Source organism: Lampris incognitus, chromosome 5, assembly GCF_029633865.1.
Source record: "Lampris incognitus isolate fLamInc1 chromosome 5, fLamInc1.hap2, whole genome shotgun sequence".
NCBI lineage: Eukaryota > Metazoa > Chordata > Actinopteri > Lampriformes > Lampridae > Lampris > Lampris incognitus.
In genome coordinates, this window is record NC_079215.1 from 64,643,993 (window position 1) to 64,670,052 (window position 26,060).

At 47.2% G+C, this 26,060-nt stretch overlaps 1 protein-coding gene across 1 annotated transcript in view; it reads right to left on the reverse strand.

Moving 5' to 3' along the window:
• The window catches only part of LOC130113077 (teneurin-3-like), a 380,798-nt gene that overhangs the window by 41,950 nt on the left and 312,788 nt on the right, over positions 1 to 26,060 (reverse strand). Inside the window, exons 30-38 of the mRNA XM_056280588.1 lie at positions 21,983 to 22,084; positions 18,704 to 18,877; positions 17,350 to 17,409; positions 16,095 to 16,257; positions 14,964 to 15,102; positions 13,535 to 13,640; positions 12,259 to 12,401; positions 8,290 to 8,468; positions 67 to 171 (exon numbers count right to left, since the gene is read on the reverse strand). Coding sequence (XP_056136563.1) covers positions 67 to 171; positions 8,290 to 8,468; positions 12,259 to 12,401; positions 13,535 to 13,640; positions 14,964 to 15,102; positions 16,095 to 16,257; positions 17,350 to 17,409; positions 18,704 to 18,877; positions 21,983 to 22,084 — 1,171 coding nt within the window. The remainder of the gene's footprint in view (positions 1 to 66; positions 172 to 8,289; positions 8,469 to 12,258; positions 12,402 to 13,534; positions 13,641 to 14,963; positions 15,103 to 16,094; positions 16,258 to 17,349; positions 17,410 to 18,703; positions 18,878 to 21,982; positions 22,085 to 26,060) is intronic.

The window sequence follows — 26,060 nt, forward strand, 5'->3', positions numbered from 1 at the left end:
TAACTTTCACTTTGAGGTCATTTGTGACTGATTCATTTCCTGTTGGCTCGGGACTGGACTACTTACCTGCCAGAATATGCGGCTCGGTCTGGTAATGGGTGTCCATCCCATTGGCGTAGATGACCCTTAGAGAATGGTCATTACCCACCTGGTAACTGTTACGAAGCTGGTCTGCAGAGACAAAGATAGAGAGATGGAGAAGAAAAAGGGGGAGTGAGAGAGAGTTTCTATTCATTATTCGTGTCTTCACACTACGGCGATTTCTTTAACCTCCCTTAAAAAAAAAAAACTGAATTTACTGAAAAACAAAGAGCAAAGCCTTATTTAGTGTGAAAGTGACAGAGAGGAGAGCGATGGAGGGTGAAAGGGAGAATAAGGAAGAGATAAAGCAATGAACAGTGAGAGACGGATAGAGAGAGAGAGGGAGAGAGGGAGAGAATGGGCGACAATTAATTTCCATAAGCAGCGATTGAACCTGTTAATGGAGCACAGAGCAGGTATTAACAACCAGCAGCCTCTTAATTAAGTTCCCCTTGACCTCTCTCACAGAACTAATGGCCACGAGCTTTGTGTGAGTGTGTGTGGGAGGGAGGGAGGGAGAGAGAGAGCGAGAGAGAGAGCGAGAGAGAGGACCTGGGGCAGTAGATGCCTTTGCTTCATCAAGTTCACTGCACTTACAAGTATACACCCATACCCATCACACCCATGAGCTAATGATGACTGCGTTCACATCGGTCCTGGTCTCAGCTACTAATCACAGTAATTCTCTTTTTGCCGTCTCGTCTCTGGGCCGTCGTCTGACACCAGAAGCGTGAACTCTGCACATGCTAATAGCTATGTGCACAAATGTCCTGGAAAGTGAGAACTTCGATCTGCATTCCTTTATAAGTTGACCTGGTTGTCCATCCATCCATCCATCCATCCATTATCCAAACCGCTTATCCTGCTCTCAGGGTCGCGGGGATGCTGGAGCCTACCCCAGCAGTCACTGGGCAGCAGGCGGGGAGACACTCTGGACAGGTTGTCAGTCCATCACAGGGCCGACACACACAAATTAACACCTAGGGACAATCCGGTGTGGGAAGATGGCGGTGCGAACTCATGTTTGCGGCGGCCTCACCCAGTGCTGACTATGCAGTGTCTTTGTCCACATCTAAGTTTGTGTTTTCATGTGAAGTTTTTTTATTTTGTTCATTGATTTTTGTTTGTTTAATGGCTAGGAGAGCTGGCCTTGGATCGGCTGAGAGCTTACGGCCCTGCCCGGTGCTGTACCCGAGCGCAAACACCAAGGCGATCTGGCGGCGGCCTCGCCTAGCGTCGACTGTGCAGTGTTTTTGTCTGCGTCGTTGTGTGGAGTGCGGGGGAGGTGTGGCGAAGGTGTCTGGCTGGGACAGCTGGCATTGGATCGGTTGGGGGAGCCTGGTCTGCTTCGTCCAATGGGCCCAGGGACCACGGCCCCAGCCTGGAACTGTGCCCGGGGAGGAAACACTGAGGGCGGTCCGACAGGATGTGGAAGAGCGGCAGGCTAAGCTAACTGCTAGCCCATGCAGACCGCATGGGCTAGCAGTTAGCTTAGCCTGCCCCACTTTGCATGCCCCGGCAGCTCCGACAGTCATCCTGGCTGGCGTTTGTTCTCCGGACAGAGGAATTTTTTGGACTGTGTAGCACTGCGTGGACTGTGTTGCTAACTGTTTGTTTTGTTCTCTCTGTTTTTGTATGTTTTTGGTGGTGTCGTTTCAGGGAAATTTTGGATGTGTGTTTTTTGTGTTGCACTGCGGTGGGCTGGAGGAAACGAAATTTCGTTTCTTTGTGTACGCAAGTACATGTAAGAAATGACAATAAATTGTTCCTGATTCCTGAATTTGGTACGGCGGATCCACCTGACCTGCATGTCTTTGGACTGTGGGAGGAAACTGGCGCTCCCGGAGGAAACCCACACAGACACGGGGAGAACATGCAAACTCCACACAGAGGACGACCCGGGACGACCCCCAAGGTTGGACTACCCCGGGGCTCAAACCCAGGACCTTCTTGCTGTGAGGCGACCGCACTAACCACTGCGCCACCATGCCTGATTTTGTGTGTGTGTGTGTGTGTGTGGGGGGGTGACATGGACCAAAATGTAATTTATCATTTTGCCATAACCATCCAACACAGAGGTACTTATTTTTGTGCAAAACAGAAACAAAATCAGAACGAAATTAATTTTCCTGTGAGGACATCACAGAGCCTCATTCATTCTCACTCCTCATCCATTTGCTCTCCTCACGGTCCAGTGGCTGTATATGCAGTGAGACGTCACAATGTGAAAATCATACACAACAGCTATTAGGGCCCTGACACACCAATGTCGGGCCGTTGGTGAGCCTCTGTGACCCTAGTTTTGGCGGTCGGCACTAGTCGGACCCCCTTTGGCAGCTTTTCCGCCAATTCAGCATGTTGGATCGTTGGAGCTTGTCAGTGAGAGAGGTCACTCTGATTGGCTGTCCAGCTTGGCAACTCAGTGTAGGACGTACATGCTAGCTGGCCGTCGGTGAGAGAGGTCACTCTGATTGGCTGTCCAGCTTGGTGACTCAGTGCAGAACGTACATGCTAGCTGGCCGCCGGTGAGAGAGATCACTCTGAATGGTTGTTCAGCTTAGTGACTCAGTGCAGGACGTACATGCTAGCTGGCCGTCAGTGAGAGAGATCACTCTGAATGGTTGTTCAGCTTAGTGACTCAGTGCAGGACATATATGCTAGCTGGCCGTCGGTGAGAGAGATCACTCTGATTGGCTGTCCAGCTTGGTGACTCAGTGCAGAACGTACATGCTAGCTGGCCGCCGGTGAGAGAGGTCACTCTGTTTGGCTGTTCAGCTCAGCGACTCAGTGCAGGAAATATATGCTAGCTGGCCGCCGGTGAGAGAGGTCACTCTGATTGGCTGTCCAGCTTGGCAACTCAGTGCAGAACGTACATGCTAGCTGGCCATCGGCTGGATTCCTTGCAGTGTGTTCAAGTGCTGCTTTTTGGCCCAGATGGCAGGCGATGTGAGGCGACAACAGTCGGCCTTTGTCGCCGCTAGTCGGTCTGGTGTGTCTGGGCCCTTACAGACAAAATAACGCTTCTTTGACCAGAGAAATTATTGTTTGTTTTATTGTTCCGGCTCTGCCCAGTGGCAGAAACACCACATTCAGTTCCACTCAGTTGTCAGTGGCGGTGTTTTACATCTGACTTGCTGGGGAACAAACAAAATACTGCCTGAGCCAAGTGACATCCAGAACACACAGTATAGTACCCGGAGAGAGGACACGTTGCTGGGCGCAGCTTACAGATTCAGGTTCACTGTTGGCTCATCGCTATAATAAATGGCAGGCTTATACATAGGGGAAGTCTGTGCGGCGGGCTCATAAAAACAGGATGGGAGAGGAAGCTGTGTGGAGGCTGAACTGCCTTGCCAAGGAACCCACATCCATCATCACTACCGTATTAGAAGGCCTTCTGTTGCTGAATTTATGCTGCCAGTGAATATCTCTACACCAAAACCATGTAATACATCAAATAACGATCACAGTGGTTGACTGTTAAAGATAGCCATCATCATCATCATCATCATCGGTTTCAGACTTCAGTTGTACTGATATCAATTGTCTCCCCAATTGTACTTGGCCATTACCTCACTCTTACGAGCCATCCTGGTCGCTGCTCCACCCCCTCTGCTGATCCGGGGAGGGGGTGGACTACCACGTGTCTCCTCCCATACATGTGGAGTCACCAGCTGCTTCTTTTCACCTGACAGTGAGGAGTTTCACCAGGGGGACGTAGTGTGTGGGAGGATTACGCTATTCGCCCCCAGTTCCCCCTCCCTCCCTCCGAACGGTGCCCCGACCGACAAGAGGAGGCGCTAGTGCAGCGATCAGGACACACACCCACATCCGGCTTCCCACCCGCAGACACGGCAATTGTGTCTGTAGGGACGCCTAACTGGAGGTAACACGGGGATTCAAACTGGAGATCCCCATGTTGGTAGGCAACGGAATAGGCTGCCACGCTACCCGGACGTCCCTCCTGATCAGTCTTATAGAAATGTCTAATGTCTCAAAACGTATCTGAGACCGATCCAAAACCAGAGATTATTTGCTCTAATGTATTTATTTATGTTATTGTTTTCTCTTCATGCTGCAGCTGGCTACCAACAGGTTGTTTGGTTAGATTCGTAGCAGACAACATCTATTTTCTTAGGATGAGGGTGTCTGGGTGGTGTGGCGGTCTGTTCCGTTGCCTACCAACAAAGGGATCGCCTGTTCGAATCCCCTTGTTACCACCGGCTTGGTCGGGCATCCCTAGAGACACAATTGGCCGTGTCTGCACTAGCGCCTCCTCTGGTCAGTCGGGGCACCTGTTCAGGGGGGAGGGGGAACTGGGGGGAATAGCGTGATCCTCCCACGCGCTACGTCCTCCTGGCGAAACTCCTCACTGTCAGGTGAAAAGAAGCGGCTGGCGACTCCACATGTATTGAAGGAGGCATGTGGTAGTCTGCAGCCCTCCCCGGATCAGCAGAGGGGGTGGAGCAGCGACCGGGATGATTTGGAAGAGTGGGGTTACTGGCCAAGTACAACTGGGGAGAAGGGGGGGGTATCCCCCCCCCCAAAAAAACCCCTGCTAGGATGAGAGTTGGAAGTTTCTCCTTTGCGTTTTATTTCTTGACCATCTTTGGACTATCCCGAGCCAACCCTGAACCATGTACCAGGACTCACGGTGAGTATATACAGTACTCAGCTGTACGTGTATGTTGATACAGAGGTGTACTTCTGGTTTGTGGGGGGGCCCTGTGATGGACTGGTGGCCTGTCCAGGGTGTCTCCCCACCTGCCACCCCATGACTGCTGGGATAGGCTCCAACATCCCTGTGACCCTGAGAGCAGGATAAGCGGTTGGGATAATGGATGGATGGACGTTGAGGACACTCAGGACCGCTCCTGGCTGGTGAAGACCTCGCACCAGCCGGACTGGTAAGTCTTACTCAACAGGGGTCTTACCGCCAAGCGGTTACTTTACCTGCGGTTTTGACCTAAACGCAGCGTAACCAGAAGTTCGGCGAGCTGGGAAACTCATCTGCTGCAGGAACCCAGCGCTGCCACAGGGGGTGAATTACAGACTCGAGCCCTCATTTCCCATGTAATCACCTGAACTCCGCTCATGTCTGCTTCTGCAGGCCCCAACACACCATGAAGTCATCCTCAGCTGTCCGTCAGCATTAAACCACAGACAACACATCTGGAAGTGACACGCGCTGATGTGCTCGTGTTCACACGGACGACGTCTAGTGAGCTCGCTGGTGATTCTAATGTGATTTCTACGGTTTTCTTCGTTGATCAGCTGCCTTGATCTCCATGCAGAAATGAGACATGTGGTGTGTATGTGCATGGACAGTTATAATCACGACTCACACCACAGTCTTAACACCAAACCAACAAAACTGTTTGTTGCTCACAACAAAAAAAAGAAAAGGAATCCGCTTTCTCTTGTTGTGAGAAACCTCCATAACTGTGGTCACCCTAAAGCGTTTCGGTTCTTCTCGTAGGAACACTTGTAGGAGAACGGGAGTGTTGTGCTTTTAAAGAGATGTCAAGTAGTTCCATCCATCCATTATCCCAACCGCTTCTCCTGGTCGCGGGGATGCTGGAGCCTATCCCAGCAGTCATTGGGCGGCAGGCGGGGAGACACCCTGGACAGGCTGCCAGACCATCACACAGGGCCGACATACACACACATTCACACATACTTAGGGACAATTTAGCATGGCCAGTTCAGCTGACCTACATGTCTCTGGACTGTGGGAGGAAACCGGAGCACCCGGAGGAAACCCACACAGACACGGGGAGAGCATGCAAACTCCACACAGAGGACGACCCGGGACGACCGCCAAGGTTGGACTACCCCGGGGCTCGAACCCAGGACCTTCTTGCTGTGAGGCGACCGCGCTAACCACTGCGGATGTCAAGTATTTATCCAGTATAATTTGTAGTAAAACAAAACACCCAAGAGAAAACTACTTAAGTCCAAGTTCAGAGGTATACTGGAATCAGATGGATCCTCAACCACTTGAGCCTTTGACCTAACGGCCACTTTAAAGACGATGTGAAACGAAAGCTGACATTTTTGTTTTTTTACCTTGTTAGCTATTTTCCTCAGTCATATCAGGCATCCATGTAGGTCAGGTGAATCGGCCGTACGCAATTGTTGCTAGGAGTGTATGTGTGTGTCGGCCCTGTCTGTGATGGCCTGGCGGCCTGTCCAGGGTGTCTCCCTGCCAGCCACCCAATGACTGCTGGGATAGGCTCCAGCATCCCCGCCACCCTGAGAGCAGGATAGGCGGCTTGGATAACGGATGGAATATTAGGCAGCCATTCAACTTGTGCAAAAAAAGAAAATTAAAAATTAAAAAATAATAAAAAACAAAACAAAACCATAGAATTTTTTATTTTACATTTTTTAACTTATTTTACATTAAACTCTAATCACCAGCGGTCTATTCTGTTGCCTACCAACATGGGGATCCTGGTTCGAATCCCCATGTTGCCTTCGGCTTGGTCGGGCGTCCCTACAGACACAATTGGCCGTGTCTGCGGGTGGGAAGTCGGATGTGGGTGTGTGTCCTGATCGCTGCACTAGCGCCTCCTCTGGTCGGTCGGGGTGCTTGTTGGGGGGGGGAACTGGGGGGGGGGGATAGCGTGATCCCCCCACGCGCCCCTGGTGAAACTCCTCACTGTCAGGTGAAAAGAAGCGGCTGGTGACTCCACATGTATGGGAGGAGGCATGTGGTAGTCTGCAGCCCTCCCCGGATCAGCAGAGGGGGTGGAGCAGAGACCGGGACGGCTCGGAAGAGTTGGGTTACTGGCCAAGTACAATTGGGGAGAACAAAGGGGGACAATTTAAAAAAAAAAGTCCTGATTTCAGATGGGGAGAGGAATAGTGTGAAAGCAAAGAGAGAGGCTACTAGTGCAATGCTACGCTAACAACCTCAGTAATTGGACAACAAATGACTATCATCAGTAACTGTGGAGGGCAGTGTCGGTAGTTTCATTGTCTTTTCTTTCCCCGTTGGGTCTGTTCATCCAAGATACCCTGAAACGTCTTGAAGCGGCGCTAAACCTTAGCGCTGTACTGTTAGCTGGCTAACAATACAGTACCTAATACAGTACCTAATACTGTACCTCAATGTAGTACAGATCAAGTTTGAATAAGTCTGCTCGTTTCATGTGTACATCAGCACCTACTACTACTACTACTACTGCTACTTCTACTCCTACTACTACTTCCGGCTGCTCCCGTTAGGGGGCGCCACAGCGGATCATCCGTTTCCATTTCTTCCTGTCTTCTGCGTCTTCCTCTGTCACACCAGCAGCCTGCATGTCCTCCCTCACCACCTCCATAAACCTCCCCTTTGGCCTTCCTCTTCTCCTCTTCCCTGGCAGCTCCATATTCAGCATCCTTCTCCCAGTATACCCAGCATCTCTCCTCCACACATGTCCAAACCATCTCCATCTTGTCTCTCTTGCTTTGTCTCCAAACCGTCCAACCTGAGCTGTCCCTCTAATATACTCCTTCCTAATCCTGTCCTTCTTCATCACTCCCAGTGAAAATCTTATCATCTTCACCTCTGCCACCTCCAGCTCCTCCTCCTGTCTTTTCATCAGTGCCTCTGTCTCCAGACCATATAACGTAGCTGGTCTCACTACCATCTTGTAAACCTTCCCTTTAACTCTTGCTGGTACCCTTCTGTCACAAATCACTCCTGACACTCTTCTCCACCCACTCCACCCTGCCTGCACTCTCTTCTTCACCTCTCTCCTGCACTCCCCGTTACTTTGGACAGTTGACCCCAAGTATTTAAACTCATACGCCTTCGTCACCTCTACTCCTTGCATCCTCACCATTCTGCTGTCCTCCCTCTCATTCACGCATAGGTATTCTGTCTTGCTCCTACTGACTTTCATTCCTCTTCTCTCCAGTGCATACCTCCACCTCTCCTCCACCTGCACCCTACTCTCACTACAGATCACAATGTCATCTGCAAACATCATAGTCCACGGAGACTCCAGCCTGATCTCGTCCATCAACCTGTCCATCACCATTGCAAACAAGAAAGGGCTCAGAGTCGATCCTGTGTACATATAGAGTACACATTTGTGTACACACTTGTTGGGTGTGTTGCATAAAAAAAACTGTATCTCTGGTTCAAGGTCCTTCAAATGAGGCGTGAATCACATGTTAGATAAAAGAGGGTGAACACCCCCATTTAATGCTTACCCTGTACGAGTGTGTAGAAGGAGTCTATGGAGGACAGGTTGGTGGTGATGGACACGTCCTCATCCCGCCCTGACGTCTCGATGTCCACGGCGACGGCCCCCGACGACATGTCACCATGGAGATTGGTCACCACGCCCGTGGGGAAGGTCACATTGGTGAGACGACCCTCGCCGTCATAGCTGCGAGGAGAAGAGGGTTGGGTGCATGTGAGGAGGGATGGCGACAGGGGAAGAGGGATGACAGGTGGGTGGACGGGAGGAAAGAGGGGAATGGGGGGATGAGAAGAAAGGAGAGGGATAGGAACGAAAGACAAGAGGTGAGGAAAGAGAGATGCGAGAAAGGGAAATTAGAAAGGGCAACTTCCAACAGTGGTAGTCTGTACTCCGGACCCGTGCTTCACGGCTCGCTTTGTACTCCGGACCCGTGCTTCGCGGCTCACTTTGTACTCCGGACCCATGCTTCGCGGCTCACTTTGTACTCCGGACCCATGCTTCGCGGCCCACTTTGTACTCCAGACCCGTGCTTCACGGCTCGCTTTGTACTCCGGACCCGTGCTTCGCGGCTCACTTTGTACTCCGGACCCATGCTTCGCGGCCCACTTTGTACTCCGGACCCGTGCTTCGCGGCTCACTTTGTACTCCGGACCCATGCTTCGCGGCTCACTTTGTACTCCGGACCCATGCTTCGCGGCCCACTTTGTACTCCAGACCCGTGCTTCGCGGCTCACTTTGTACTCCGGACCCATGCTTCGCAGCTCACTTTGTACTCCGGACCCGTGCTTCGCAGCTCACTTTGTACTCCGGACCCGTGCTTCGCGGCTCACTTTGTACTCCGGACCCGTGTTTCACGGCTCACTTTGTACTCCGGACCCATGCTTCGCGGCTCGCTTTGTACTCCGGACCCATGCTTCGCGGCTCACTTTGTACTCCGGACCCATGCTTCGCGGCCCACTTTGTACTCCAGACCCGTGCTTCGCGGCTCACTTTGTACTCCGGACCCATGCTTCGCGGCTCGCTTTGTACTCCGGACCCGTGCTTCGCAGCTCACTTTGTACTCCGGACCCGTGCTTCGTGGCTCACTTTGTACTCCGGACCCGTGTTTCACGGCTCACTTTGTACTCCGGACCCATGCTTCGCGGCTCACTTTGTACTCCGGACCCGTGCTTCGCGGCTCACTTTGTACTCCGGACCAGTGCTTCGTGGCCCACTTTGTACTCCGGACCCGTGCTTCGCGGCTCACTTTGTACTCCGGACCCGTGTTTTGCTCGTTCGCGACTCACTTTGCACTGCAGTTTCCTCCTGACTCACGTATGGTGAAGAGCTGGTGAAGTGTGACTTCATTAGGAATGTAGAGACACTGAATAAGATATGAGAGGGTCGTCTTCAGGGGCAAGGTTGCCCATGGCACCTTCAGAGGAAGAATGATGTGGTTTTGTTCTAGAGAGACACACTCTCACTCTCACTCTCTCTCTCTCTCTCTCTCTCTCTCTCTCTCTCTCTCTCTCTCTCTCTCTCTCTCTCTCCTGGTTCCGGAGAGCAATGCAGTAAAAATAAGCAAAGGATGATCATTTTTTTCTTCCCTTTTTCTCCCCAGTTGTACTCAGCCAACTACCCGAGTCTTCCGAGCCGTCCCTGTCTCTGCTCCACCCCCTCTGCCGGTCCGGGGAGGGCTGCAGACTACCACATGCCTCTTCCAATACATGTGGAGTCACCAGCTGCTTCTTTTCACCTGACAGTGAGGAGTTTCACCAGGGGGAGGTAGTGCGGGAGGATCACGCTATTCCCCCCCGAACACATGCCCTGATCAGCCAGAGTAGGCGCTAGTGCAGTGACAAGGACACATACCAGCTCCCCACCCGCAGACACGGCCAATTGTGTCTGTCGGGACGCCCGACCAAGCCGGAGGCAACATGGGGAGTCGAACCGGCGATCCGTGTGTTGGTAGGCAACGGAACAGACCACCACACCACCCGGATGCCCCATAATTTGATTGGGTTTACTATAGCCAACAGCGATGACTTAAAGTAAGCCGTGATTGTGTCCACTCCCAATCTCTTGGATCGGATCAGCATCGGACATCCCTGACAACCCATCTTCCACACCATGTTTTCCCCGTGACTTCACTTTTCCTTTACATCTCCCTCCACTGAGTGCCTGTGGCTGCTGGGATTCCTTCAAAGACCTGGTTCTTGTGCTGTAGACGGTGAAGGCAGCTGCACCTCCAAATACCCCCAGGCCACGGCTCAGACTGACCCAGCCATCCCTGCACCGTCTCTGGCTTATATCTGCGGTTTGAATCTCCCCGGCCTCTGCTGACTGGGTCAGTACCAATCTCGACTTTCCTCCCATTTTGTTTTGTTGTAAATGTTTAATAACCTCCTCCGACCTCCTCTTCCTCCCTGTCTTCCACAGTAGGTTGAGAACTCATCTTTTAGAAAGTTACCTCACATCACCTGATCTGTAGTGCATGTAAACTCTCCGCCTGCTCAGACGTGTAGCTCCTTAGCGCTGCTTTTATTGGACTTCCAGCACCGAGACTTTGTCCTGTGGTTTTATTGGTATTGTTTTAATCCTATCTCATGAATCTTATCTCGTCTCTTTAATCATATTTCATGAATCATATCTCATGTCTCTTTAATCATATCTCATGAATCATATCGCATATCGCTTTACTCCTATCTCATGAATCCTATCTCATATCTCTTGAATCATATCTCATGATCATATCTCTTTAATCATCTCATGATCATATCTCACATCTCTTTAATCATATCTCATGAATCATATCTCATACCTCTTTAATCATATCTCATGAATCATATCTCATACCTCTTTAATCATATTTCATAAATCAAATCTCATATCTCTTTAAGCATATCTCATATCTCTAATCATATCTCATGAATTATATCTCATATCTCTTTAATCATATCTCATGATCATATCTCACATCTCTTTAATCATATCTCATGAATTATATCTCATATCTCTTTAATCATATCTCATGATCATATCTCACATCTCTTTAATCATATCTCATGTCAGGAAGAGATGGAAATAGATGATCTGCCGTGGCGACCCCTAACGGGAGCAGCCAGAAGGAGAAGAAGAAAATGAAGACGATGAAGAAGATGATGATGAAGAAGACAAAGAAGAAGCAGTAGTAGTAGTAGTCCAGAAGAAGAAGAAGATGAAGACAATGATGAAGAAGATGATGAAGAAGAAGACGAAGGAGTAGTAGTAGCAGTCCAGAAGAAGACAAAGATGATGAAAAAGAAGTTGAGAGGATGATGAAGAAGATGATGAATAGGTCAACCGGAAGAAGGTCTAATCGCAACCAGCTGAAAGGGGGCATATCGCCACCTACCGGGGTTGGACATACTTCCATCAATAAATGGCTTCTCCCCTGGTTCTTGTAAACTGGGACAACGACAGTACTCCAGTTCCATGGCCTAACCGAGCTCTAACCGTAGCTCCACTTAACTGTGCATGTAAACACAGTGACTGCGTCTTATTGGCTACTGTGAAAGAAGTCTGCATTTTCATTGGCTAATGGTGTGTGCGGGCGCACTGAAAGTACATATTTATGATTGCAGTAATTTTCAGCATCACTGCTGGTTATTGGCTGATATACCTGTCAAATCAATAACCTCGTACTTCGCTGGTTTAATGTGTGGTGCTTGCGTTGATGTGTGATGCTGACTGTAAAAGTCAGTCAAAATGCCAAAACCGAAATGAAAAACTGTATACAACCCTGAGTGCTGTAGAGAGCATACATTCATTACGAAAAGTGCCAGGGATGAATTTCATATGTTCTGCAAGCTTCGCCGAGCCGGTGCCGATGTGAGCGACGAAGGAAAGGGGGCTATTAAACAACACGCTACAGGTCGTTAAAACATGATGACAGATGGTCAAATATCAGCCTTCCCCACCCTCAGCCCCTCTTGCCACCTACGATCGTAATACTCACTCATAGAAGGTAGTCCATCCTATTTGGACGCTCTTAGTGGCAAGCAGGCCGCTGTTGCCGTGGTAACTGAACAACACCAGCTCCTGGCCCTGAGCGGTGAGGGTCTTCAGACCACCGTTCGTACCGATGGTCAGCCAAATGACCTAAACAGCATGAGAGAAGATATAATAAGACAGAATATGTGAACTGATATGATGCTACTTCATAGAAAGACAGTAGAGTGCCTGGACCATACCCCGGTTCTGTGATTGTTAGTGTTTGTACACACAAACAACAGAACTGGACACACACCATAGACGTACACTTGCTGTAATTAGAAATGCCAATAATGGCAGCTTTTTTTATATATATAAACGTAATATCTTCACATGATGACACTTGACATGCAAACCCTACAACCCTACAAAGAGTGTTCCTGTGGTAGCGGGGTGTGGTTTAGCCTCGGCTGCGGGCATAGAGCGAGGGGGGGGGGCGGGGCATGGGTCACCTCACCACAGTGAGGCTGACCGATGATCCGTCTCAGGTGTGCAAGTCTACCAACCTGCTCTTTATGTTACGCTGTCCTGGATCGACACCACAAGCGGACACGACGCGAAAGAGAGGCGGGGAGAGAACGAGACAGACGGAGACAGATGGGGGCGAGCAAGAGGGTCCTCCAGCACCGCTGAGCACCGGTCCGCGAAGCGCGCGGAAAAGATGTCCAACTGTGTAAATATTGTAAATAAAGAAAGCCTGTTTCTGCAAACTCCACACAGAGGATGACCCGGGACGACCCCCAAGGTTGGACTACCCCGGGGCTCGAACCCAGGACCTTCTTGCTGTGAGGCGACCACGCTAACCACTGCGCCACCGTGCCGCCACAAAAAGCAAACAAGAAAATCAAAATGGGAGAATATCTCTGTATGAGTGTGTGTATCAGGCTTTTAAGCAACCGTTGTTGCTCTGCTTGTGTTTTTTTTTCTTTCTTCTTCTCCCCTTTTCTCCCCAACTGTATCTGGCCCACTCTTCCGAGCCGTCCCGGTCACTGCTCCACTCCTTCTGCCGATCCAGGGAGGGCTGCGGACTACCACAGGCCTCCTCATATGCCTCAATATACCCGGACGCCCCGCTTGTGTTTCTTTATTCAGACTCCCATTGACATAGGAAGAAGCCGGTGCTGTCCATGAAAGGCACACCAGCCCAACCGGGAGTCAAATGTCAGAACGAACACTTGAACAGGAGCATCTTTTCAGTCTTTGTTTAAGTCCTGTGACCCGGCGTCTGCTGCTCAACGTACCTGGTTGTCCGGGGCGACCACACGCACAGGCATCCTATTGGTGTCTCTGCGGATACGGAGGGTGTTGCCGCTGCTGTCCGTCACCGCGGTTACATCCTCCTCGTTGCTGATCGTGAACACACGGAGGGAGAGAGAGTGAGGGAGGCGGGGGGATGGAGGAAAAAAAATGAATAAATAAAGATGTGACAATAGAGAATTTCATTCCAAAATGGGTTAGTGGTAATGCACTACAGTCCCGAGTAGCTGTAAATATCGATCAATAAATGAGTCATAGGCCCTGTGATGGCCCGGCGGCCTGTCCAGGGTATCCCCCCCCCCCCCGCCTGCCACCCAATGACTGCTGGGATAGGCTCCCCGCAACCCTGAGAGCAGGATAAGCGGTTCGGATAATGGATGGATGAGTCATAGGGCACTCATGAGTTCTTACAACACACTTATCAATACGGCTTATATTGCAGCCAGTATCCCCCCCCCCTTTTTTTTATCTCCCCTCCCCAATTGTACTTGGCCAATCACCCCGCTCTCTGCAGACTACCACATGTCTCCTCCAATACATGTGGAGTCACCAGCCGCTTCTTTTCACCTGAGGAGTTTCACCAGGGGGACGTAGCGCGTGGGAGGATCACGCTAGTCCCCCAGTTCCCCTTCCCCCCGAACAGGCACGCCAACCGACCAGAGGCGGAGCCAGAGCAGCGACCAGGACACATACCCACACCCGGCTTCCCACCCGCAGACACGGCCAATTGTGTCTGTAGGGACGCCTGACCAAGCCGGAGGTAGTGTGGGGATTCAAACCGGTGATCGCCGTGTTGGTAGGCAATGGAATAGACCGCTACACTACCCGGACACCCTAAAAGTTGTTTTTTTAATAAAGTTAATCAATCAATCAATAAAATAAAATCAATCAATCAATCAATCAGGCTCGATTTTATATAGTGCTTTTCTAGCTGCGGCAGTCAATCAAAGTGCTTTACAGTTAATTCACCAGTGACACCATCGCTTCCCCCATTAAAAGATCAATAGACATCCGTTTTATGAAGTACCTGAACATGAATACCAAGTATAGTGTAGTATTTCTTCACAGTGCCTAGCGCTCAACATTAACCACTAGTGTAGCTACTAGCAAACGACATGTAAAGTTAACATGTCTTTGAGAAGACAACCACCACAGGCTAGCACACCTCACTGGTGTTACCTTAATAAAAAGTTATAGTAAATTTGAAAGTGTCCATAATCCATGGTGTAAATAATCTATTTAATAACACACACACACACACAAAATGTATTTCATTCGTCTCCTGCCCCCCCCCCACCCTGCACTGACACACTGTAACACACAAAGACTGAAGATAGTTGTATGTATAAACACACACATAGAAGTATTTTGTCTTCTCTACGTGTACATGGACACACACACATGCACACGCACCTGTAACTGAAGTTGTATTTATAATCTCCAGTGACCAGGGACATTGTGAATTGATGAGTTCCATTGGCATCAAACACATAGAGCTCCTGAGAGGCAGGGGACGCTACTTCATAAGAGCTGGGCCCTGATGCCAGAGAGCCTGCAGAGAGACAGACAGACAGACAGACAGACAGAGAGAGAGAGAGAGAGAGAGAGAGAAACAAAGCCAATCAGCTTTTAGTACACAACTCTGGTGATTAAAACCGTTAAACCTTTTGGTTTGTTTGAAAGGGCAGAAACTGTCATTTTCGACATTATTTCTACATTTATGTTGTGGGGAGATAACACAACACTTCATTAGTAGTCACGACACTACGCAGTCTTCTGTGTGTCTCTGAAACCCCGTCGAACTTGTGTCTGCCAAAAAATGTGAATAACAATGATGTTACAGCGGTATACAGCGGTATGCAATACAAATTAAATTAAAATTAAATTAAATTAAAAAAATAAAATAACAAAATGTAATAACAATAAATAATAAAATTTAATAAAACAAAAATAATAAAATTTAATAATAATAAATAATAAAATAAATACTAATAAAATTTAATGAAATAGAATAAAAATAAAATAAAAATGTGAATGAAAATGCTCTTACAGCAGTATGTAATACAAATAAAATAAAAAGAAAATTTAAATTAAAAAATAAAATAATAAATAATAATAAAATTTAATAAAAAATAATAATGATAATAAAAATAAAACAAAATAAAAATGTGACTAACAATGATGTTACAATGGTATACATCGGTATGTAATACAAATAATAAAAATAAAATAAAATAAATAATACAATTCAATAATAAAATGAATAAATAATACTAATAAAAGAAATAATAGTATAATTTAATAAAATAAATTAATAAAATAAAAATAAAATAAAAATGTGAATAATAATGAAGTTAGGGTGGTAATACAATGGTATGTAGTGCTATCAGCAAACCAGGAAGTACGGGTCCACATTCAAGAATTGGGACGTGACATTTTCTGTACATTTTTGGCAGCGAAGGCCTGCACCCTCTTGTTTACAGGTTACAGGATGATAAATGTAGACCCAACCATTGTGTGTATTTATATATTGTGTGGCTGTACCTGTAGGCGGTTGGTTGCGGCGTATGGCTCGTATCCTGATGTTTCCCAGATCGGCAACGTACAGAGTCCCATCCGGAGACACCACCAAAGAAGAAGGACAGTTTAGCCGAGCATCTTTAGCATAGCCATCTCCTGTCTGGTAGCAATCACAGTTGGCATCATTCTACAAAGGGAGGGGGAAGAGGAGACAGAGAAACAAGAACGCACAAAAATGAGGAGAGAAATAACTGGGAGAGTGATACAAGACGCACATTTCATTTTGTAATCTTTGGCAAGAGACAAAGAAAGGAATGGTACGATTCATGAGGAAACAGGAATCCCTCAGAAGACGAAATACAAACCTCATACGATTCAAAAAGTGAACTGTAATGTTTTTCTTACCATAATTTATTCCCTTGTCTGCACCTTTTACTTTATAATGAGAAGATGCCGGGACGGTGTGCTGCCTTCACCTCTCATCTACTCCATTATGTAAAGTGGATGCATGTATATGCTTGTCCAAAGTGGGAAAAAAAAAGGTTTACACTGAGGGGCTCCTCTGATCGGTTTCATTCTCACTGGGAGCCATTGATTGAATATGTTGATTGCCTCCCTCCTGGTGAGGTGGCGCCATAGAAATGGGGCTTGGGTCGGCCTGGGGTGAACGAATACCTAGCAACTTGCCCACCACATACACAGCCAGCAGTTAGCCAACCTAATTAAGCCCAAAAACACCATTAATTAAAGTGGCTCAGCTGCTAGTACAGCAGTTATTCTTTTAATTGACTCGTGTCTTTATTTTATTTTATTTATTTACTATCTATTTCTTTACTATTATTTCTTCGTGTTTATATTTAACCTACTGTAATGTGGTTTAATTCTGTTCTGTGAGGGGGCCTGCGGGACGGGGCAGGAGTAGAAAGAGGGGAGCAGGATGTGGGTAAATAGAATTTGGGGATGTTAAAATGTTAAAAAAAATATCAAAGTCTTTCAACTGTAATTGTTCAGTTCGATTTGTTCCCTTGAAAAAAAATTAATAAAAAAATTACTAAAAACAAAAAAAACCCAAACAAAAACAAAAACGAAGTGAGTTTGAAGAGCCAGAGAATAGATCACGTTCTCTTATGGAAAGGCCTTGGAGACAGCATATGTTGAGACATACTGAGACATATTGTAAGACTGACCAAGAGATGTCATTCAGATTTTATCGATGACTGAAAACAGCGTTTTTCACAGCAAATTTTTATTTCCTTTTGCCGTGGTCGGGGTGCAGTACCTTGCAGTCGCACTCGGACGGCGTTCCAGCTAAATGAGTGATTTCCCCATCTGTCGACACCTGGAGGAGAAATAAAGAGAGGGAGAGAGATCAGACAAATTAACAGGTTAATCTCTTGCTGTGGGGCAAAGCTGACGTCAGGTCAGCACTGTTCCAGGAGGACTCGGGATTGGGCCTGGCAGAGTCCACGTCAACACCTCCACCCCTGTCTTATTTGAGAACGATGGAAAACAGAGAGCTCAACATGACTCATAAAACGCTTCATCGATCAACACAATTAACAAGACACGTCGACAGGTCGACTGTTTGACCTTCAAATACTGGCCTCCATCTTTGTATCAGGCAGAAAACAGATGGTCTGATGCTTAACACCAGGAGAGGTGTGGTTTAGTTTTGCATGTTGGTTTAAATTTAGTTTACAGGTACAATCCATAAAGTGCCACCGAGGCCACGTTGAGCACCGAGACACCAGGACAGCCCATTGAAACCCAGAAATATGATGTATCTTACCACCGGGTCAAGTTTCTTTTTTCTTTTCTGGGACCCCCCCCCCCTTCTCCCCAATTGTATCCGGCCAATCACCCCACTCCTCCGAGCCGTCCCGGTCTCTGCTCCACCCCCTCTGCTGATCCAGGTAGGGCTGCAGACTACCACATGCCTCCTCCCATACTTCTGCTTCTTTTCACCTGACAGTGAGGAGTTTCACCAGGGGGACGTAGCACGTGGGAGGATCACACTATTCCCCCCTGAACAGGCGCCCTGACCAACCAGAGGAGGTGCAGCGACCAGGACACATACCCACATCCAGCTTCCCACCCGTAGACACGGCCAATTGTGTCTGTAGGGACGCCTGACCAAGCCGGAGGTAACGTGGGGATTCGAACCAGCGATCCCGTGCTGGTAGGCAATGGAATAGACCGCCACGCCACCCGGACGCCCCACCGGGGTCAAGTTTTTGTGTTTTGTTTGAGAAATGGAGACAACTGAAAGGCTCAGAAGGAACTGAAACCGACGCGGCGTCAGCTGGGTTAATAAAGCGAACGTTGACCAAGTCCGAGTGAGACAACAGCAGAAGAAGACAACCAGCTGCTGGGTGCATCAGCTGCAGATTCACATTTTGAGATTTTTAAGGATTTCACTCAAAAATGATCGACACTCACTCTCTGGAAGAGCTGATTTTTCTTTTTTTTAAATCCATATCTTTGATTTTCTACCATCCTGAAAGTCCTTCCTCGGTCCGTCTCTACTTCCTGTCCACTTCGTCTATGTATCGCCCATTTACTCATCGTTTTTATGTACAAAAGCAACGGCCCCCAAAATAAGAAGAAGGTACGCAGTTTGTTCTGATCCCTACCTGCCGAATGCGGTGGATCTTCTTCTCGTCGGTCTCGGCGATGTAGAGGACGCCGCTGTAGGACAAGGCGATGGCTGTGGCCCCCTCCAGCATGGTCTGCACCGCTCGCTTCCCCATGGTGTATTCTATCCCAGGCACCTGGCAATGCATGGGACGCCCCGCCACTATACGCACCTATACACAGAGAGACAGACAGACAGAGACACAGAGAGAGAGACCCACAGAGAGACAGACAGAGAGAGACACAGAGAGAGACAGGCAGACAGAGAGAGAGCGAGAGAGAGACAGACAGAGAAAGACAGAGAGAGACAGACAGACAGAGAAACAGACAGAGAGAGAGAGACAGACAGACAGAAAAACAGAGAGAGAGCGAGAGAGACACACACAGAGGGAGAGACAGAGAGAGCATGAGAGAGACAGACAGAGAGACAGAGACAGACAGAAAGACAGACAAACAGAGAGCGAGAGACAGACAGAGAGAGACAGAAAGAGAGAGACAGACAGACAGACAGAGAGAGCGACAGACAGACAGAGACAGAGACAGAGACAGGCAGGCAGACAGACAGACAGACAGACAGACCGAGGGAGACAGACAGACAGACAGACAGACAGACAGAGAGAGAGAGAGATGTTAACATGGTGTTTGTAGGATGTACTATGAACCTATAATTCACTAACTGGTTTTGGTCACATACACTAACCACACCTTGGCCAGCCAAGGTGAGGAGTGTGTCCGTTTTGAGAACCTCAGAACTGCATCTCTGCCCTTCACAGATGATGTGGTTTTGTTGGCTCCATCAGAACGTGACCTCCAGAGTGCGCAGGGGCGGTTTGCAGTTGAGTGTGACATGGCCGGGATGAGAGTCAGCACCTCCAAGTCTGAGGCCATGGTTCTCTACTGGAAAATGGTGGATTACGCCCTCCGGGTTGGGGATGAGTTGTTGCCTCAAGCGAAGGAGTTCAAGTATCTCGGGGTCTTGTTCACGAGTGAGGGTAGGATGGAGCGGGAGATTGACAGGCGGATTGGTGCAGCATCAGCAGTAATGTGGACATTGTACCGGACCGTTGTGGTGAAGAGGGAGCTGAGCCGGAAGGCAAAGCTCTCAATTTACCAGTCAACCTTCGTCCCAAGCCTCACCTATGGTCATGAGCTTTGGGTAGTGACTGAAAGGGTGAGATCACGGATACAAGCGGCTGAAATGAGTTTCCTCCGTAGGGTGTCTGGGCTCAGTCTTAGAGATAGGGTGAGGAGTTCGGACATTCGGAGGGAGCTCGGAGTAGAGCCACTGCTCCTTCATGTCGAAAGGAGCCAGTTGAGGTGGTTCGGGCATCTGATCAGGATGCCTCCTGGGCGCCTGCCTTTGGAGGTTTACCGGGCACGTCCAACTGGGAGGAGACCCCGGGGTAGACCCAGAACTCGCTAGAGGGACTACATGTCCAATCTGGCCTGGGAACACCTTGGGATCCCCCAGGAGGAGCTGGAGGCTGTTGCTGGGGAGAGGAACGTTTGGAGTGCCCTACTTAGCTTGCTGCCACCCCGACCCGACCCCGGAGAAGTGGCTGAAGATGAATGAATGAATGAATGAATGAATGAATGAATGAATGAATGAATGAATGAATGAACACTCACCACACACGTCAACAGAAGGGACCTGGATATAACTTGCATGTCTATGTGGAATAAATCAAAAGCTCAAAGAAAATTCCAGGTTTTTTCAACCGGGGTCTTTGTTTCGTAGTATTTTCCATCATTCCTACTGAATGTTGCAGTATTTTATGTACCCGCTTCATCGTGGGGGTTTTCGGAGCCCAGACAGACACTCAGTGTCTGGCGTCAGTAGGTCAAACTAACATACAGGTTCAGATGACTTCAAACAAGTCCAGTTCATCTAAACCTCTCGCAAGTGAAAACCAAGCTGACATTTTAGAGTTATAAGCCGAAATTAAAAGTAAGATTATTTGATTAAGCACCACAACTGCAATTAGCAGAAAAACGTATTCTGCACACATGCAGACTTTGTTGAGGCCACATTGGCGAGTCTCATGTGGAAGACCCACATCTTACTTTATTATCCCATCCAACCCAGTCTTATAATATGTAATAATATGTAGCTCATTTCAGCAGGTTGTAGCTCTGGTATTCAATTAAATAATTCTTACTTTGAAACTTCAGTGACAATTTGCTCTTCCATTTTTGTTTCCCATTTTTATAGCCTTGAATCTCCAACTAGCTTTGGACATTAAAATGGACATTAAAGGTAACTTAATTTCACTAAGTAAATTCAAGATAGCTTTAAGGGTTTCCTCCGAGTGCACTGGTGCTGCAAATGCATTCTTCATGTCACCGGCCCTGCATGGGGCTCCTAGGTGACCCTGATCCACCTCTAGTGAGCAGGACTACATCATCCAACCAGGTGTAAAACAGGTAAATTCACAGGACACATTTAATTTTGGAGGTAGATGATCATCTCTTAAATTCTGTATAGAGCGTTTATTGTCCCTGTGTCGCCATATCTTCATCTCATCTCATCTCATCTTCAGCTGCTTCTCCGGGGTCGGGTCGCGGTGGCAGCAAGCTAAGTAGGGCACTCCAGACGTCCCTCTCCCCAGCAATACCCTCCAGCTCCTCCTGGGGGATCCCAAGGTGTTCCCAGGCCAGATTGGACATGTAGTCCCTCCAGCAAGTTCTGGCTCTACCCCGGGGTCTCCTCCCAGTTGGACGTACCCGGAAAACCTCCAAAGGAAGGTGCCCAGGAGGCATCCCAATCAGATGCCCAAACCACCTCAACTGGCTCCTTTCGATGGAAAGGAGCAGCGGCTCTCCTCCGAGCTCCTCACCCTATCTCTAAGGCTGAGCCCAGACCCCCTACGTAGGAAACTCATTTCAACTGCTTGTATCCACCATCTCACCCTTTCGGTCAGTACATATCTTCATCTCCTGCTATATTTTGATGTATTTCAGACAGGTAGTATCTAATACTATATTTTCATGTTTATATGTCTATATTCACTGATCTGTAGGGCATTATCAGTCAGCACTTCAAAAAAGAAATTACTGCTTTAGAGTACCATAAACCCCCGTGTACTATCAGTACAGCGAGTATACCGTGTATTTCTGTGTATTTATTTGTTATTATTATTATTTCATATACAGCTACATTGTTTGGGACTTGCTGTCTGTGATCATTACATAGACACGACACAGACGGAGGTATCTTGCCAGGTATTGGGTGTAGGTATCTCTCTGCTGTGTAAGTTTGTACATACGGTGGGTCTTACCTGTCTGTTTTCGGTGATCTGCAGCACGACGTTGTTGTCCAGCACATAGATGGAGTTATCCATGGGGTTGATGGCGAGATCGGTGGGCCACTCCAAACGAACCTGGACGGTAAGAGAGGGGAGGGAGGAGAGAAGCAGGAGCTCCATTAAGACAACGGAGATGGATGCTCTGCAGCCGGACCTCCTCTGAGGGCACGTGGCTTCACGGTGACAGCCGGCACGACTTTCAACCTGGATCTGTTTCAGGGCATGTTTTTGGTAAAGCTAGTTACCTCCGATTTGAAAAGTTTCTTAACAATGTCAATGGAAATCTAGTTTTCCTTTACACCAGCGGAACATTTTTAAAATAAACAGAAACTCTACAGATGCACAAATGGTAGACAGACAACTCCTGAGAGGCCGGACTGCTCGGCTCAGAACGACAAAGAAAGGCAGAAAGTTCAGTGATTAAATATTAAATCATGTTTTGATTTACCTGCAGGTTAAGAGATAGTAATAACTTTGAAATATTACATAAACAATATGCAGTTCTCTTATAGTACTGAATATAAAATCAGACATATTCTTATCTATTCTGAGTGATGTAATACGCGAGTTCAGCAGACTCCAAGCTCCGTCTGCCTCACCTGTAAAGTTAATGATGGCATCCATCACCTAATGCTGGTGTCTGATACTACTACTACTACAACAACAACTACTACCACCACCACCAATATTACCACTACTAATACTACAACTATGACCACTTCTACTACCACTATAACTACTACTACTACCACCACCACTAATATTACCACTACTACTACTACTACCACCACCACTATGACCACTTCTACTACTACTACTGCTGCTACTACTACAATTACTACTACCACCACTAAGACCACTCCTACTACAACTAAAACTACTCCTACTACTACTCCTACTACAACTAAAACTACTACTACTACTAATAATGATGATGATGATGATGATGATAAACTATATGATAGTGTCTGAAAAACGTTTATGATCTTGGCGTACAAGTTCACTGTCCATGTGAGAATAAACAGAACACTTCCCATGAAATATCAACAATTATGCAAACACCCCATTACAACTCATGATACTTACAGCTCAATCAACATGCTCATTTAAATACCGTCTGTTGTTCTTAAAAAGAGTTGACAAATGTCACACACACACACACACACATATATATATATATATATATATATATATATATATATATATATATACACTACCGTTCAAAAGTTTGGGATCACCCAAACAATTTTGTGTTTTCCATGAAAAGTCACACTTATTCACCACCATATGTTGTGAAATGAATAGAAAATAGAGTCAAGACATTGACAAGGTTAGAAATAATGATTTGTATTTGAAATAAGATTTTTTTTACATCAAACTTTGCTTTCGTCAAAGAATCCTCCATTTGCAGCAATTACAGCATTGCAGACCTTTGGCATTCTAGCTGTTAATTTGTTGAGGTAATCTGGAGAAATTGCACCCCACGCTTCCAGAAGCAGCTCCCACAAGTTGGATTGGTTGGATGGGCACTTCTTTGAGCAGATTGAGTTTCTGGAGCATCACATTTGTGGGGTCAATTAAACGCTCAAAATGGCCAGAAAAAGAGAACTTTCATCTGAAACTCGACAGTCTATTCTTGTTCTTAGAAATGAAGGCTATTCCATGCGAGAAATTGCTAAGAAATTGAAGATTTCCTACACCAGTGTGTACTACTCCCTTCAGAGGACAGCACAAACAGGCTCTAACAGGTACTATTTAATGAAGATGCCAGTTGGGGACCTGTGAGGCGTCTGTTTCTCAAACTAGAGACTCTAATGTACTTATCTTCTTGCTCAGTTGTGCAACGCGGCCTCCCACTTCTTTTTCTACTCTGGTTAGAGCCTGTTTGTGCTGTCCTCTGAAGGGAGTAGTACACACCGGTGTAGGAAACCTTCAATTTCTTAGCAATTTCTCGCATGGAATAGCCTTCATTTCTAAGAACAAGAATAGACTGTCGAGTTTCAGATGAAAGTTCTCTTTTTCTGGCCATTTTGAGCGTTTAATTGACCCCACAAATGTGATGCTCCAGAAACTCAATCTGCTCAAAGAAGTGCCCATCCAACCAATCCAACTTGTGGGAGCTGCTTCTGGAAGCGTGGGGTGCAATTTCTCCAGATTACCTCAACAAATTAACAGCTAGAATGCCAAAGGTCTGCAATGCTGTAATTGCTGCAAATGGAGGATTCTTTGACGAAAGCAAAGTTTGATGTAAAAAAAATCTTATTTCAAATACAAATCATTATTTCTAACCTTGTCAATGTCTTGACTCTATTTTCTATTCATTTCACAACATATGGTGGTGAATAAGTGTGACTTTTCATGGAAAACACAAAATTGTTTGGGTGATCCCAAACTTTTGAACGGTAGTGTATATATATATATAAATCCTTCTTCCCACTATGTTGGCGTGACCTTTGGGTTCAGCCAACTTGCAACTTCCAAACTTCTAGCAGCAGTGCCAGCGGTCCATCAAGCATCCACATAAATTATAGAAAACCTTCCGCACAGTCTGGTCAATCACAGAAAGTGATGAAACCCAGCACACTGTTATCTCCTACATTCGACAGTGGAGATGAAGCACTGCGGAGGACTATGGAGGATAGTGAAGGTCCAAAACACGAGAGCTGGCTGATCTTCTGCTGAAGGAGACGAGCCGGGTGAATCCCAGTGAATGTAAACATTGCTAGCTGATTTCATCTGTTCAATCCACTTCACGTCGACAAAGAAGGGGAAACAGACGGGTTCGGTGTAGGAGTTTCAACACTCGAGACAACAGACACATACTTTGAATACTTTGATAAAGTATTTAGTTCCTGAATACTGGATCTATCAGTAAGTTACAATACTCAAAAAGAATAACTTTGTTCATAATTAATTTAGAATACATCTTCACTGTTGTTTATTCTTGGTGTTCCTGGTATCTCCATATCATGATCTCAATATGTGTTGACCATCTGCCAATTACTGCCGCGGAGAGGGAGAGAGAGACAGAGAGAGAGAGAGAGACGTGCACGCAAGAGGAAACGTGCACGTGATAATTTGAAACCAGTTAATCTGGTAAATAGTGAAATGAAAAAAGTTCGGCCCAGTTAAACGTCCGTGGGTTGAGATGCGACAAACTATGTGGAGCAGGAAAATGCTGCCACCACCTGATGGTACCCAGCATCTTGTCGAGTCCAGTCCGTGATAAAGGGTTATTCTATAAGCAAAAGGAGGCATAACTCATCACGGGGGGGGGGGGGGGGGGGGGTCTAACCCTTATATCTAAACTTAACCATCGGTAAAGTAGTAGTACTACACTCCTGATATGCTGATGACACACAACTGTATGTATGTGACAATACATTCCCATTAAAGTTCCTCTCAGCTGATGGTGTCTGGGGCCCGACTCCCTGGTGTAACTTTTAAAGTACCCTTTTCTGCCCCGACCCAGCCACTTATGCCTGCAGAACACAGAAACCCAGACCAGTCACACAGGTATGTATAATTCATATGCTGGACTTCTGGGTGGGCAAATGAAGAAGCTTTTCTTTCCGTGTGTGCGTGTGTGTGTGTGTGTGTTCTTGTACTTCTATGTTTGTGAGGACCAATTTGAGCTTTTAGCCACCAGAGTCAGGACATTTTTGTTACGTGAGGACATTTTGACATTTGATCCTCACTATTTAACGGTTGGGGTTTGGGTTTGAGGTTAGAATTAGGTTAGAGTAAGAGTAAGGGTTGAGGTTAGATGTGTAGCGTTGATGGTTAAGTCTGGGGTTAAGGACTGGGGAATGAACGTAGTCCATGAGGGGTCCTCACAAAGGTGAAAGTACAAGAATGTGTGTGTTTATGCTGAACAGCCTGTTTTGGGGTCACTCAAAGGAAGGGGTGCTGGCATTCCAAGGCACACTTCCTGCTGCTGTAAGTGTGCATGCGCACACCAACTTTCACACACAATTATAGCGGGAAGGAAGGCCGTACCTTTTCACAACAACAATATAGAGTTAAAAAACAAGTTGAAAGTATATGGACT